Genomic DNA, 17,373 nt, shown 5'->3' with positions numbered 1-17,373 from the left:
GCAGCAACATTTTCAGTAGTTGAAGGGGCAACAGTATCGATGACTGACCGATCTGGCCTTCTAACATTAACCAAAATGGCCTTACTGTGCTGGTACTGCGGATGGCTGAAAGCAAAGGGAAACTACAGCCATAATTTTTCCCGAGGGCATGCAACTTTACTGTATGGTTAAAATGATGACGGCATCCTATTGGGTAAAATATTCCGGAGGTGAAATAGTCCTATATTCGGATTTCCGGGCGAAGGCTACACAGGAAGACGTTGTTATCAGGAGAAAGAAAACTGGGGTTGTATGGATAGGAGTGTGAAATGTCAGACCCCTTAATCGGGCAGGTAGTTTAGAAAATTTAAAAACGGAAATGGATAGGTTGAAGTTGGATATAGTGGGAATTAGTGAAGGTCGGTGGCAGGAGAAACAAGAGTTCTGGTTAGGTGAGTACTGGGTTATAAATACAAAATCGAATAGGGGTAAATGCAGGAGTAGATTTAATAATGAATAAAAAATAGGAGCGCGGGTAAGATACTACAAACAATAAAGTGAACGCATTTTTGTAGTCAAGATAGATACGAAGCCCACGCCTACCACAGTAGTACAAGTTTTTATGCGAGCTAGCTCCGCAGATGATGAAGAGATTGAAGAAATCTAAATTATTCAGATAGTGAAGGGAGACGAAAATTTAATAGTAAAGGGGGACTGGAATTCGATAGTAGGAAAAGGAAGGGAAGGAAAAGTAGTAGGTGAATATGGAATGGGATAAGGAATGAAAGAGGAAGCCGCGTGATAGGATTTTGTACAGAGCATAAGTTAATCATGGCTAACACTTGGTTTAAGAATCATGAAAGAAGGTTGTACAGAAACCAGACGGCAGTTATAAGAGCCGAGAGGCATGAAAGGGAAGCAGTGGTTGAGAAGGGAGTGAGACAGAGTTGTAGCCTATCCCCGATGTTATTCAATCTGCATACTGAGCAAGTTGTAACCTATCTCCGATGTTATTCAATCTGCATACTGAGCAAGCAGTAAAGGAAACAAAAGAAAAATTTGGAGTACGAATTAAAATACATGGAGAAGAAACAAAAACTTTGAGGTTTGCCGATGACATTGTAATTCTGTCAGAGACAGCAAAGGACTTGGAAGAGCAGTTGAACGGAATGGACATTGTCTTGAAAGGAGGCTATAAGATGAACATCAACAAAAACAAAACGAGGATAATGGAATGAAATCGCATTAAATCAGGTGATGCTGACGGAATTATATTAGGAAATGAGACATTTAAAGTAGTAGATGGGTTTTGCTATTTGGGGAGCAAAGTAACTGATGATGGTCGAAGTAGAGAGGGTATAAAATGTAGACCGGCAATGGCAAGGAAAGCGTTTCTGAAGAACAGAAATTTGTTAACATCGAGTATAGATTTAAGTGTGAGGAAGTCTTTCCTGAAAGTATTTGTATTGAGTGTAGCCATGTATGGTAGTGAAACATGGACGATAAATAATTTAGACAAGAAGAGAATAGAAGCTTTCGGAATGTGGTGCTACAGAAGAATGCTGAAGATTAGATGGGTAGATCACGTAACTAATGAGGAGGTATTGAATAGAATTGGGGAGAAGAGGTATTGGTGGCACAACTTGACAAGAAGGAGGGATCGGTTGGTAGGACATGTTCTGAGGCATCAAGGAATCACCAATTTAGTATTGGAGGGAAGCGTGGAGGGTAAAAATCATAGGGGGAGACCAAGAAATGAATACACTAAGCAGATACAGAAGGATGTAGGTTGCAGTATTTACTCAGAAATGAAGAGACTTGCACAAGTTAGAGTAGCATGGAGAGCTGCATCAAACCAGTCTCTGGACTGAAGACCATAACAGCAACAACTCCGAGAGTAGATTTGTTTCAGTTTTTGTTGTATCCATCTATGGTGAGGGTTTTCTGTTTTCTTTAAGTAACATCAGCATAGTCTGTATATTTTCATATGTTGCTTTAATGTTTCATGTTTAACAAAAGATAGCCACATCTACGTCCTTGATCGCAATAATGATGTTAACGCCCAGAGGTACACAGATGAGACTTTTCTGGGTCTTCCTTTATGATGTTCCCAATTAGTGTTTATTGGTGTATATTAGAAGTCTAAATTTATTGCATGTTAGTGACCAACACTATTTAGCAATATATATAGAGAAAATCTATGAGGAAAACTGTATAACGAAGAATAGGTTACTTATCTTGCAGTTGGCATCAGCATCTGGGCGGCAGATTGAGTTGATAACCTTAACGAAAGTAAAAATTGGTCCTGGATTTTGTTTCCAGAATTACAGTGTATATCAATTACATATTGTGCTAGAAGCATCCAGAACTTCCGTTGAATGGCTAAACTTCCGCTTTTAATATTTAACACACATCAAAATTAGACCATGTTTTTCACGAAAAAATACTATGAAAATATTATGGGCGTACGGATATTATTCGAAGTCATAAATTCAACATAATACAGGTTAGTAAATTAAATAAATATAAGGGGCTTCTCTCATAAGTGATGTTACATTGATTTAATGAAAACAAAAGTGAGAATAAGACTGTATTTTATATTTTGTTGTGACACTTATAGAGAGACTAATTTTCGTGGCAGAACCCGGTAGCATGTAAAAATATCGATACATACTCGACTAATTTTAAGGGGGAACGTTCATGAAATTAACCGAAAATGTTAGTTTTCATTTTTTATTCATTAGTAGAACTTATGGAGAATAAGTTCCCAAAGTTTCAATTATGAATCACATCCAAAGTGGTTGAAAAATAATTAAATGTGTGACGCGATATTCCTGCCACACCCACTTTTTTAAGCAACACTTCAATATTAGCTCGTTGAATTACTTTCCGTGGATTACTTTCAAGAAAACATATATGGATGCATCTAGAAGACTGTGATACACTACTGGCCATTAAAATTGCTACACCACGAAGATGACGTGCTACAGACACGAAATTTAACCGACAGGAAAAAGATGCTGTAATATGCAAATGATTAGCTTTTCAGAGCATTCACACAAGGTTGGTGCCGGTGGCAACACCTACAACGTGCTGACATGAGGAAAGTTTCCAACCGATTTCTCATACACAAACGGTAGTTGACCGGCGTTGCCTGGTGAAACATTGTTGTGATGCCTCGTGTAAGGATCTATGATTTCTCAGGATCTATGCACCCAAATTGTGTGAAAATGTAATCACATGTCAGTTCTAGTATAATATATATGTCCAACGAATACCCGTTTATCATGTGCATTTCTTCTTGGTGTAGCAATTTTAATGGCCAGTAGTGTATTTTGTTAGATAACTTTTGCAGTTACAACTTTTTGACATTAGGGTGGATTTGAAACTGTGGATGAGGTCTCCGTGTTCGTCTGTTTGCTAGCCAGCAAATACGAGTTTTTTCATAGGCTAACACGGCTGCTTGTTTCTCAGATATTGGCCGACTCGCTGGTGACGTCAATGCTTGCGCTGAGCGTCGTGGCCGCCTGGACACACAGTTTCGCGGTGGCCATGTTGGCGGGCCTGCTGCTCGCCTTCACCGCCATCTGCGCCCACAACTTCACGCATCTCAAGGACAACCTGCGAATGTACTACTTCGACTTCTCGATGATGTCATCCAGGTACTAGGGCCACCTGTGCATCGAATAAACCCAGTACGTTAATCGATACATCTTACCTTCTGCTACTGTGTTTTTCAGAGATTGGCGTATCAGTCACGTACTGAGCCACCATTTGTACACCAACACTCTTCTCGATCTCGAGGTATCCATGTTTGAACCATGGTTCAAATTCTTACCATTTGAAGAGAAGAACTTTTTTACTCGTTATGTCAGTTGGATTTATTCTCCTATCGTGGGGGCGATTAGTTTCCATGTTTGCTGTATATCCAGGTGAGTCATGAGAATGAACGTGGCAGCAAACTACATATTTACTGTATATGAATTGTACTCTAGTACTATAGGCACCGGTACATGCTATCGTTTTTCAGGGTGGTTGACAGATTTAGAGGCAGCAAACTTGAAATGAGGAAATCAGACCTTATCCCACTGATAATACCTGCGTCAATGGTCTTCATTGCTGGGGCATCATTGCTGGAAGCGCTTTACATGTGGACGTATATTACAGTTTGTGGAAGTCTGTTTTTCGTTTTTATCGGACTTACTGCAGCTCATCACCATCCATTGATCTTCCACGATGGAGATACTCCACGGTAAGTCTTCTGGCAGGGTGCATCGCTTTATACTGACGGAATTTTTTTTAATGGGTTACAGTAGAGCTTGTTGTAGGATACAACCAGCCACAAGCAGAGAAGCGGTCCACAGGAATATTCGTAAAGTAAGAATCCGCTTCAGTTGTAATGAGAATTTATTTGTCTAACTACATGGCGGGCTTCAGAGCAGTAGAGCTCCATCCTCAGATGCTAACAAATGTAAAGACAAGAGGGGGATGCTAGTTATAAATACACGCGTGCGTTTTTCTGACAAACTAGACACAGTCATACTAGAGCTACCTTTCTATTTTGTCATTTACCTGTCTCTTTGGCGGTATGCACTAAGTTCGTTAGACGGATTTGTACACCTTCGTTGTATCAGACAGAGAAACGGCATTGAATGAGAAACAATACGAACTAGTAAGTAGCGTATTTCTGGAATTCTTTGCAAGAGATCACTGTTTGATCATAGGACGGATAATAGTTGCTTGGACGCTAACAATCATTGCTCGGCCTGAGATTCAGTAACGCTTGGTGGCGTTGCAGCCAAGTGACACGCTAACGAAAGTGCTTGGTAACGTAAAATGCCGTTAACATTTGAAAATCTAATACTTCAAGGAATTAAGATAATTCTCATTTATTGTTCCGTCTCAGCTGAACATTTTTTTAGTTAGATTGCATGTTTCGATCAGTGTGGATCATCTTCAGATTTAAAACCAAATATGTAGAGTCTAATATCTTGCAATAAGTAGAAAAGAAAAGAATGGTTCACAACCGTAGAATTTTCCTAAGTAGTTGCGTGAGCAACCCGTCTTGTCTACTCAGAACCACACACTAAAGTGCTGTGTTTTGCAACTACGGCCAGTGTTTTGAACAGGTATATGTTAGAGTTAGGGAGAAGGGGAAATGGAGTGAAACTGACTGAGGCAGGGAGAGGAAGCAGGGTAGGTGGGTGGTGGGGATGACATGAATTTAACAAAAAAGATCGTGCTATAATTATAGAACTTATAATTATTTGAAAATTCTCGTCGAAAGACTTATAGTGCAGAACAATGGATATGTAAAATGTAAATGGCATAAACCAGTGAAATTACGAAATGGAGGGAAGGGGGATTGGGAAGGCGAGGGACGGGGGAATTAGGGAGGGAGGGATAGTGGCAGGGATGCTATGAGTTTAACAAGACAGGGTCTTAACTAAAGTTGCAAAACGTCAGTAACGTAAAAAACCTTCTGTTAAGATACCAGAGTGGATGCGTTAAACTGTAAAAAGGGATAAAACAATAGATTATAAAAGTGGAAATAAAGCAGCGAAAACTGAATGTATATTTAAAGATATCCAAAGGGTGCAGCTTTAAAATTATAAAGTCACAAGTTCTTGGTCTGAAAATCTAAAAATAAAATTGTATAACAATTTTTTCAGCTAAAGTATTAGAAGTATAGGCCCAGAACAATGGATGTGTAAACAGTCGCCGGCCGGAGTGGCCGTGCGGTTCTGGGCGCTACAGTCTGGAGCCGAGCGACCGCTACGGTCGCAGGTTCGAATCCTGCCTCGGGCATGGATGTGTGTGATGTCCTTAGGTTAGTTAGGTTTAATTAGTTCTAAGTTCTAGGCGACTGATGACCTCAGAAGTTAAGTCGCATAGTGCTCAGAACTATTTGCACCATTTGTAAACAGTCAGGAAAATGAAGATCGTAAAATTACGGAAGGGGGGTTATCTTGTCTTGTCTATTCATTGTAAAATATTAGTTAATACATATTTAGTTTTGCTTTGTTTCAGATCTGAAGATTATCCAGATTGCTCGAAACATGTAATCAAACAAAAAAGTGAACAACTGAGACGGAACAATAAATGTGAATTACCTTAATCGTCCAAACATTTGCTGAATCTCTCAGGACGATTATGTCGACTGTAGTGACTTCACGGAATATGTAGGTAGAGAGGTAAAAATTGACACACATGCTTGTAATGACATAGGGCTTTATTGAAACAAAAAATTGCACAAAATGATCGACAGATGGCGCTTCTTATGATGCAAAAGCGGTAATTAGCACAACGATTGATTTTTATCAAAGCAATGTTATTTATAACAAATACTCAACCTACCGGCCGCCATTCATCAACAACACCTGTAGTCGAGTGATGATGTTGTGAACAGCACTGTACATCACATCACATCACTAAGTATGGTTGAGAAATTTTGTCGGAACTTGGCCTTTAGCATCCCTAATGAGATCGGACGATCGCAGTAGACTTGCGCCTTCAGGTAACCCCGCAACCAATAATAATCACCCGGATTGAGGTCTGCTGATCTGGGAGACCAAGCACGACGGAAGTGGGGGCTCAGCATGCGATCCTCACCAAAAGATACGCGGGAGAAATTTTTCACACGTGTACCAGCCATCCTACATAAAAGTCGTACCTTCCAGCAGGTGTTTATCAGCCAGGCTAGGGACAATGCGATTCTATAACATACCGGCGTACCTTGCACCCGTCACGCTGACAATTTGAGAATGACACCCACAGTTCCTCGAAGAGAAACGGTCCAACCACGACTGATGTGATAAATTCACACCAAACACTGAACTTCTCGTCATGCAATGGGGTTTCCACGATAGTTACAGGACTTTCGGTAGCCCAGATTCTGTGTTGTGGATGTTGACAGACCCTTGGAAATGGGCTTCGGTCGATCCACAACACTTTAGACAACCAGTTGTCATCTTCCCCACCCAAATGCTCTCCGCCTTGCAGAATCGTTGGCTAAGAGTTCGTGATGACGCTGGATTTTCTTACGTATAATATTGGAGGGTACGCGTTAGTGCTCTCCAAACACTAGTGCGTGGGCTACTGGAGTGACGTGCAAATTCACGAGCGCTGATTTGACCATACGAACATGAAACCGTTAAAGTCTCGATTTATTCCGTAAGTGTTCGAGCAGCAGTAGACTGCGAGGCCGTATGTCTAAACAAACTTCGAACTTCGTTATCATTTTCCTCACAATGACATTTGTCACAGGACTTCTACCTGTTCGAATACTCTTCTTACGGCGATGACAGGATCTTAAAGCTGCAGTGGCAGATTCTCCATTCTGATAGTAAAGCTTCACTAACAGTGCCTCTTCTGGTAAAGTCGACATACCGCGATTGCTGGCATATCTGTCTCCCTCTCTCACTGTAGCTCATTTTATACTCGATTCTCGTGCGGAGTTACTGATGTGTTGCTGTCCAGCGCCATCTGCTGGCCGGTTTTATTTCAATGTAGTCTTGTGTCATCTCAGGTATGTACGTACATTATTCCGTGAATCTGTACGTTTTCCGATATTAACGGACTATATATAAGCTGAGCACAGTCGAATGATGAACCATTCCAACGACGATGCTGGCCGCAAATGGAAAAATCTATTTAAGGGCAGTTTGTTACGGCCCGACGCCTGGAACGAACGTCTCGGAAACGGCGAAGCTGGTAGGCTGTTTTCTTGCTACTGTCGTGAGCGTCTGTGGAAAGTGGTTGAAGGACGCTAAAACCACGACCAAGTGCCAAGGTGTTAGGCGTCCACGCCTCATCACAGAGCATTGAGGTCAGAGGTTTGTCCGCTGTGTAAAGCATAATGGGCGGCGATCTTTTGCAGATCAGATGAGAAAGTATAATTCTAGTGCAAACACAATTGTTTCGGAGCGCAACGTTCAGCGCACATTGTTCAATATGGGACTCGGCAGCAGACGAATGCTACGTGTTCCCATATTAACCCAACGACACAGTCAGTTACTACTGCAGTGGGCGCTTGATCGTAGAGGATGGACCGTGGATCAGTGGAAGGGTTTCTTGCTACAACAAGTCAATGGCCGTGTCCGAACATGCCATTATCTAGGTGAAAGGCTGTGCGAAACATGCACCGCGCCACGGGCACAAGTCGGTGGGGACAGTATTGTGCTATGGAGGACCATCACTTTGGGTTCCGTGGGACTTGTGGTAGTATTCGAAAGCACCATGACAGCTGTGGAGTAGGTGAACATTACTGCGGACCATCCTTCTTCCTGATGTCCTCGCCAACAGCAACGGCAATGCGCTTCATTGATTTGAAGAACTTGATGATTTGACCGCCAAATTCACCTGATCTGAACCCGACGGGACACATCTGGGACTATATCAGGCGCTATCTCTGTACTCAGAAACCACCGGCCCGTAATTTACGGGAATTGCATGAACTGTGCGTAGACATTCGGTGCCTTTGGACACCTACCAAACAGTTGTCGAATCCATACCACGCAGAATCGCTAAGCTATTGCGGTGCAAAGATGAACCAACGCGCTATTAAGCAGGTGATCGTATTTTTTTTCTCTTCAGTGTATAAATAAAGTACACTGTCTCCAGAAAGTGATAACTACAAAAGTTAATCATTTCTGCATCTGTGCTGTCCGAGTAGTTTAGTTCGTGTCCTGTGTGTGACTTGAAACTGGTTGTCACCACTCCGTGTAGCCTACAAATGGACAGCTTCATATACCTAAGAGAGCGTACTCTTAAAGCACTGTCGAATGAATTCGTACATATTATAAAAATGGGTATGGTGTTTATGTGTGTGTTTGTATGATTGTTCCATCTCTCTCCTAAACCACAGGATCGATTCCAACTAAACTTGGTGCATATATATATATATATATATATATATATATATATATATATATATATATATATATATATTACTGTCAGGCGACAATCGCCGTGAGGGGTTAAGGTCCACTACTTGTCAAAGGGGTAGGGGGTGAAAAAGAAGCGTGGCCTGCGACGCGTGAATTACCAGACTTGATTCATCCAGTATTTGAGAATGATAGCATTTAGAGCCTTGCAACTTAACACATTATTTCAAACATTTACTAAATTTTTTCTCGATGACAACCCCTAGAAAATGATGAAATGAAAACTGTTTATCCCTTTCCATTTTTCCGTTGTTCATGCAGTAAAAGTACCTCATGAGGCATGACGTTATAATTTGTTACTTCTTTACTACTAACTGTACGCAAGACACATTTACAGACATTATGCGAATACAGCACTGAATATAAACGCAAAATTATATTATTGTACCGCACATAGCTCAAGAGATATGACGTCGTAAACAGTGAAATGCATGAAGAACTACCGCATTGTGTATGACGTTTAAATTTATTACTTCTTTGATACTAACTCTGTTCGCAATAAATTAAGCAGGCAATATCCGGATATTGTACAATATTATATCATTGTACGGCATATAGTCCAGGAGACATAACGTCATAAGCAGTGATATGCGTGAAAAACTGCGGCATTATGCATGACTATTAAGTTTATTACTTCTTTGCTATTAACTGTATTCGCAATAAATATCGCACACAGTAACCAAGTATACCGATGAATGAACCTTCAATATTATATCATTGTAAGACACATGGTTCAGAAGATACGACGTCATAAACATTATCTACATCTACATCCACATCTAGATTTATACTCCGCAAGCCACCCAACGGTGTGTGGCGGAGGGCACTTTACGTGCCACTGTCATTACCTCCCTTTCCTGTTCCAGTCGCGTATGGTTCGCGGGAAGAACGACTGTCTGAAAGCCTCCGTGCGCGCTCTAATCTCTCTAATTTTACATTCGTGATCTCCTCGGGAGGTATAAGTAGGGGGAAGCAATATATTCGATACCTCATCCAGAAACGCACCCTCTCGAAACCTGACGAGCAAGCTACACCGCGATGCAGAGCGCCTCTCTTGCAGAGTCTGCCACTTGAGTTTATTAAACATCTCTGTAACGCTATCACGGTTACCAAATAACCCTGTGACGAAACGCGCCGCTCTTCTTTGGATCTTCTCTACCTCCTCCGTCAACCCGATCTGGTACGGATCCCACACTGATGAGCAATACTCAAGAATAGGTCGAACGAGTGTTTTGTAAGCCACCTCCTTTGTTGATGGACTACATTTTCTAAGCACTCTCCCAATGAATCTCAATCTGGTACCCGCCTTACCAACAATTAATTTTATATGATCATTCAACTTCAAATCGTTCCGCACGCATACTCCCAGATATTTTACAGAAGTAACTGCTACCAGTGTTTGTTCCGCTATCATATAATCATACAATAAAGGATCCTTCTTTCTATGTATTCGCAATATATTACATTTGTCTATGTTAAGGGACAGTTGCCACTCCCTGCACCAAGTGCCTATCCGCTGCAGATCTTCCTGCATTTCGCGTCAATTTTCTAATGCTGCAACTTCTCTGTATACTACAGCATCATCCGCGAAAAGCCGCATGGAACTTCCAACACTATCTACTAGGTCATTTATATATATTGTGAAAAGCAATGGTCCCATAACACTCCCCTGTGGCACGCCAGAGGTTACTTTAACGTCTGTAGACTTCTCTCCATTGATAACAACATGCTGTGTTCTGTTTGCTAAAAACTCTTCAATCCAGCCACGCAGCTGGTCTGATATTCCGTAGGCTCTTACTTTGTTTATCAGGCGACATTGCGGAACTCTATCGAACGCCTTCCGGAAGTCAAGAAAAACAGCATCTACTTGGGAGCCTGTATCTAATATTTTCTGGGTCTCATGAACAAATATAGCGAGTTGGGTCTCACACGATCGATGTTTCCGGAAACCATGTTGATTCCTACATAGTAGATTCTGGGTTTCCAAAAACGACATTATACTCGAGCAAAAAACATGTTCTAAAATTCTACAACAGATCGACGTCAGAGATATAGGTCTATAGTTTTGCGCATCTGCTCGACGACCCTTCTTGAAGACTGGGACTACCTGTGCTCTTTTCCAATCATTTGGAACCATCCGTTCCTCTAGAGACTTGCGGTACACGGCTGTTAGAAGGGGGGCAAGTTCTTTCGAGTACTCTGCGTAGAATCGAATTGGTATCCCGTCAGGTCCAGTGGACTTTCCTCTGTTGAGTGATTCCAGTTGCTTTTCTATTCCTTGGACACTTATTTCGATGTCAGCCATTTTTTCGTTAGTGCGAGGATTTAGAGAAGGAACTGCAGTGCGGTCTTCCTCTGTGAAACAGCTTTGGAAAAGGTGTTTAGTATTTCAGCTTTACGCGTGTCATCCTCTGTTTCAATGCCATCATCATCCCGGAGTGTCTGGATATGCTGTTTCGAGCCACTTACTGATTTAACGTAAGACCAGAACTTCCTAGGATTTTCTGTCAAGTCGGTACATAGAATTTTACTTTCGAATTCACTGAACGCTTCACGCATAGCCCTCCTTACGCTAACTTTGACATCGTTTAGCTTCTGTTTGTCTAAGAGGTTTTGGCTGCGTTTAAACTTGGAGTGAAGCTCTCTTTGATTTCGCAGTAGTTTCCTAACTTTGTTGTTTTACCACGGTGGGTTTTTCCCGTCCCTCAGTTTTACTCGGCACGTACCTGTCTAAAACGCATTTTACGATTGCCTTGAACTTTTTCCATAAACACTCAACATTGTCAGTGTCGGAACAGAAATTTTCGTTTTGATCTGTTAGGTAGTCTGAAATCTGCCTTCTATTACTCTTGCTAAACAGATAAACCTTCCTTCCTTTTTTTATATTCCTATTAACTTCGATATTCAGGGATGCTGCAACGGCCTTATCATCACTGATTCCCTGTTCTGCACATACAGAGTCGAAAAGTTCGGGTCTGTTTGTTATCAGTAGGTCCAAGATGTTATCTCCACGAGTCGGTTCTCTGTTTAATTGCTCGAGGTAATTTTCGGATAGTGCACTCAGTATAATGTCACTCGATGCTCTGTCCCTACCACCCGTCCTAAACATCTGAGTGTCCCAGTCTATATCTGGTAAATTGAAATCTCCACCTAAGACTATAACATACTGAGAAAATTTATGTGAAATGTATTCCAAATTTTCTCTCAGTTGTTCTGCCACTAATGCTGCTGAGTCTGGAGGTCAGTAAAAGGAGCCAATTATTAACCTAGATCGGTTGTTGAGTGTAACCTCCACCCATAATAATTCACAGGAACTATCCACTTCTACTTCACTACAGGATAAACTACTACTAACAGCGACGAACACTCCACCACCGTTTGCATGCAATCTATCCTTTCTAAACACCGTCTGTACCTTTGTAAAAATTTCGGCAGAATTTATATCTGGCTTCAGCCAGCTTTCTGTACCTATAACGATTTCAGCTTCGGTGCTTTCTATCAGCGCTTGAAGTTCCGGAACTTTACCAACGCAGCTTCGACAGTTGACAATTACAATACCGATTGCTGCTTGGTCCCCGCATGTCCTGACTTTGCCCCGCACCCGTTGAGGCTGTTGCCCTTTCTGTATTTGCCCAACGCCATCTAACCTAAAAAACCGCCCAGCCCACGCCACACAACCCCTGCTACCCGTGTAGCCGCTTGTTGCGTGTAGTGGACTCGTGACCTATCCAGCGGAACCCGAAACCCCACCACCCTATGGCGCAAGTCGAGGAATCTGCAGCCCACATGGTCGCAGAACCGTCTCAGCCTCTGATTCAGACCCTCCACTCGGCTCTGTACCAAAGGTCCGCAGTCAGTCCTGTCGACGATGCTGCAGATGGTGAGCTCTGCTTTCATCCCGCTAGCGAGACTGGCAGTCTTCACCAAATCAGATAGCCGCCGGAAGCCAGAGAGGATTTCCTCCGATCCATAGCGACACACATCATTGGTGCCGACATAGCGACCACCTGCAGATGGGTGCACCCTGTACCCTTCATGGCATCCGGAAGGACCCTTTCCACATCTGGAATGCCTCCCCCCGGTACGAACACGGAGTGCACATTGGTTTTCTTCCCCTCTCTTGCTGCCATTTCCCTAAGGGGCACCATTACGCGCACAAGGCCAGACGCAGCCGGGTACCGGCGCGAACGTACAGCTATAAATACATACCTGGGCAACGACGTGTTTCTCCGCTAGTATTTTTACATTTTACAGTTCAGTAGCTCTCATTATAGTTCGTGAACGCAGGATTTCATTTTGAAGCTGTTTGACACTATTCGCTTCAATATTCGTATACATATCGAAAGAAGTGGAGAAGTGTCATCTAGGAGTAACTTACCGTGAATAAGCGTAACAACATTCCGCTTTGGGATGTTAACATTTTCTAAAGAATACTTATGAGATGGAAGTGAGCCGGCGGGAGTGGCGGAGCGGTTCTAAGCGCTACAGTCTGGAACCGCGCGACCGCTACGGTCGCAGGTTCGAATCCTGCCTCGGGCTCGGATGTATGTGATGTCCTTAGGTTAGTTAGGTTTAAGTAGTTCTAAGTTCTAGGGGACTGATGACCGCAGAAGTTAAGTCCCATAGTGCTCAGAGCCAATTGAACCATTTTGAGATGGAAATGAAATTCATTAATGAAGTAATTTGGTATGATTTTCTGCAATTTCTCGTCGTGATAATCTGGAGTCATTGAACAGGAAAGGCCGTCATTGGGAAAACGGAATACGAGGAAGGACGTCAAGCAACACGTGTAACGTACGGAATAATCAACGCATTTGCACTATGAAACACTCTTGTAGTCACGGTACACAAAAGGAAAATACTGTCAGAGGATGATTTTGTCTTAACACCTTCATTATTTCATGCAATTACACGCTGTCGGTATTTATGTCGACAACGCCTCCGAAAATTCATTCCTACAACTGGGAAGGCATTTCAAATGAATCACTATATAGTAAACGAGTCAATATTACCTACGCATCCGATTCACGAATACAAAGACGAATAAATAATATCTATATCTGTCGAGTGCTGTGGCAGTTGCGAAAAAAATACGAATTATCTCTTTTCCAAATTAATTTTAGTAGTGGTAATCAACGAAATTTTGTAAGTGTAGTTTGTAGTCCTATAGAGATTTATGGTGGTAATTAAAATTCCGACTTCAGCCTTTACAGGCGTAATGATATTTTTGCGCAATTTGTAACATTAAATGTAACTAAACAAGAAAAATTTTGATATTACTTAACGACAGATATATGTCTTGTTTCTGGTATCACTCATCACCAAATTATTCTTTTTCAGGGCTGATCTGGATTGGGGTATTCAGCAGCTGGATGCTGTAAGAGACCGGCCTGTGATATCCAGCTCGGATATTCTAGCGCTTACGTTCTTCGGACATCACGGCTTACATCACCTGTTTCCTACAGTTGACCACAGGATCCTGCACAAGCTGTACCCTGCGTTCCAGAAGACGTGTGCCGAGTTTGGCATCGAATACAATGATACCAGCTTCAGTGAACTGGTCCGAGGCGCATATTTACAGGTCGCGAGAACAAAGCCCAACACAGTTCCTCCTGGTTCAGGAAAGCACTAGTACCACCGAAATCATAAGATGTCGTCTAAGTAAAGCCCTAGAGCGCCTTTATTACCTGGGGTAACACTGTGTTGTTTTCGTAGCTGTAACTGTCGAAGAAAAAATGGAGGGTGTTAGTATGATGATTTAGTCGACGACACGATACAGCCTTTTCTCTTCTCCTTATTACTATAAAATGTATCCTGGTTTGAAAGAGAAATGAAAAAAAATGTATATTTGCTAAAAGCATTGCGTGAGACTGAAATATGTAATGATAATGTGATTCAAATATCAAGTCGTTTGTTAAAACTGTAAATATGTTTTACAACCAACATAAAAATGTTAAGTGCTGTCAACTAGAGCACTAGCTATATCAACTCGAGTGTTGGTAAAGTAACGTTCTCGAGCATCTCTTAAAAATGGAAATCCATATTGGTACACTTAATCTTATAGGCAGTTGGCCATCCTACTTTTAGTTGCAGTTCATCAGTATCAATGGATGCTTACTTTGTCAGCTTTACTATTCATTTATTCTTATCGTCCCACTCACGTGTCTAGTAAGAGCAGTGACTGGTACGTTTTCATCGTATATTTAGGAAGCGGCTGTGAATGAGTCACTGGGATTTCAATAAAGCTTTGTTGATTTTTATTTGTGTTTTAATTAATTAATTAATTCATTTTTGCAGATTTCATCGTGAATGAAGACCTTCGGAGATATACGGCAAGTCAACATTCATTAAGACATACCGGCAGTGAAACTAATTCTGTAGACTGTGTTAACAATTAGGTGTAATTAAACTACGATAATTTATTTGCGCTTAAAAGGACCGTAACTGCAGGGTAATATTGCCAGTTTAAAATTTAAAAAAAGGAAGAAAATATCTTCCTCAGCTATATTAAACGTACTGGATGATGTCTATTTATCACTACGTGATTAATATTTACACGAGTAATGTCATTAAACACGTTTTTTTTGGCATAAATGCTGGATAAAACTGGGTAGGAAGGTAGATGATGGGTAGTGAAGATAATCAAGATGTTTTTGGTTGCTCTCACGAGGCCTAACGATAAAAGACAGAAAGAGACAGCTAATTTAATATTGTTTAGTCTCATATCTGTTTGTCCTTCCTCTGCATGCTTTAGTGTTTATGGCTGTAGCCCTACAAGAGCTTACAAATTGGGGACGTCACACGATGGGCAGATTTACGGTTATTTACGGTTACTATTACGAGAATCCGACGGAGTGCGAGGCGAACGATGCTGGTTTCTGTGACGGAGTCGCAGAGTGTTAGCTTAGAAATACGTATTTACTATTTACATTGTCACATCATATAAAGTTTTGAATACGAGATGCCAGATAAGTTGAGGTTTTCCAAGTATGCATTAAATTTGATGGCCAGAATTGATCTGTGTACAAAAGAGAGAACCAAATTAATATTGAGTTAAGTCGTTTACATTACTTTGGTGAACCTACTTATTTGTTCAAGGGAAGTGTTTTATTTTTTGGAAATTAGTACACTTGATCCAAAGAAATGTTATTTGTAGTGGATGTGATGTTTTTACACTATCGGTAAGCAAGTTGTTCATATCTCGTGACAAAAGATAATTTAAATGGAGGCTGCCAGAAGTGGCAAGGGGAGAGACATGATTTACAGCAGCTGCCAATGCGTCCAGAAGTACATCTGAATTACCAACTACTACCACCGAGTTATTATGTACAGTCAACAATCATAGGGAAATCAGCTATACCCAAGAAGAACATCCGTATTAATGCTTCGGATCTGTAGAACTCTTAGAGGAAATACGTACCAGAAACATAGCAGTACAATGATTAACGCTCATGTTAAGCAGTTATCTTCATCTTGTAAGAAGAGAAATGTCAATCATGAACGTGGCCGTTAGCAGCAACTGTAAGTCTCCAATTATTAAAGTAGACAGCCAGTCAGTTGCCGATTTTATTTATTTTTGGGCTTGATCCAGGTTTTGATACCGTTAAGGGTATGTTCTTCAGAAGTAGTTACCTGGATTACATTACGTAAAGCGTGTACATCCATGACGAGCTGAGGCGCTCAAGTCACATACAGGCTACATGATTAAAACCCATTAAAACTGTAAAGTTAAGAACAGGTGGGGTTATTGAGCAGACAAACGTCAAACTAACTAGTTTGTCTGCTAAATAGCCATATTTGTTTTTAATCTTACAGTTTTAATGGATTTTAATCATATTGTCTGTGTGTCACCTAAGCGCCTCTGCTCGTGATGGAAATAACATGTTTTACGTAATGCGATCCGAGTAACTCATTGTTCTCACGAAGAAGATATCCTTAGTGGTATCGAAACCTGAACGAGTCTGAAAATAAATAAAAATCGGCACCTGACTGGTTGTGGCTGGCTCTGAGCACTATGCCGGCCGCGGTGGTCTCGCGGTTAAGGCGCTCAGTTCGGAACCGCGCGACTGCTACGGTCGCAGGTTCGAATCCTGCCTCGGGCATGGATGTGTGTGATGTCCTTAGGTTGGTTAGGTTTAAGTAGTTCTAAGTTCTAGGGGACTGATGACCACAGAAGTTAAGTCCCATAGTGCTCAGAGCCATTTGAACCATTTTTTTTCTGAGCACTATGGGACTTAACATCTGAGGTCATCAGTCCCCTAGAACTCAGAACTACTTAAGCCTAACGAACCTAAAGACATCAGACACACCCATGCTCGAGGCAGGAGTCGAACCTGCGACCGTAGCGGTCGCGCGGTTCCAGACTGAACCGCCTAGAACCGCTTGGCGAGTTCGGCCGCGACTGGTTGTGTACTTCGTTAATTGGAAGAGAAATTATTAACAACGAACA

The 17,373-nt window shown here is 41.7% G+C and overlaps 1 protein-coding gene across 1 annotated transcript in view; it reads left to right on the top strand.

Annotated features, from left to right (window-relative positions):
- The window catches only part of LOC126455644 (cytochrome b5-related protein-like), a 117,442-nt gene extending 102,258 nt beyond the window's left edge, over positions 1-15,184 (top strand). The window contains exons 4-7 of the mRNA XM_050091411.1: positions 3,454-3,641; positions 3,720-3,911; positions 4,010-4,231; positions 14,265-15,184. Of these exons, the coding sequence (XP_049947368.1) occupies positions 3,454-3,641; positions 3,720-3,911; positions 4,010-4,231; positions 14,265-14,556 (894 nt within the window). The 3' untranslated portion in view covers positions 14,557-15,184. The remainder of the gene's footprint in view (positions 1-3,453; positions 3,642-3,719; positions 3,912-4,009; positions 4,232-14,264) is intronic.
- The last annotated feature ends 2,189 nt before the right edge of the window (positions 15,185-17,373 follow it).

The sequence above is a fragment of the Schistocerca serialis genome, chromosome 2 (assembly GCF_023864345.2).
Source record: "Schistocerca serialis cubense isolate TAMUIC-IGC-003099 chromosome 2, iqSchSeri2.2, whole genome shotgun sequence".
Lineage (NCBI taxonomy): Eukaryota > Metazoa > Arthropoda > Insecta > Orthoptera > Acrididae > Schistocerca > Schistocerca serialis.
Note: the sequence above shows the minus strand (reverse complement) of the source record. Positions and strands in the feature narration are given on the sequence as shown.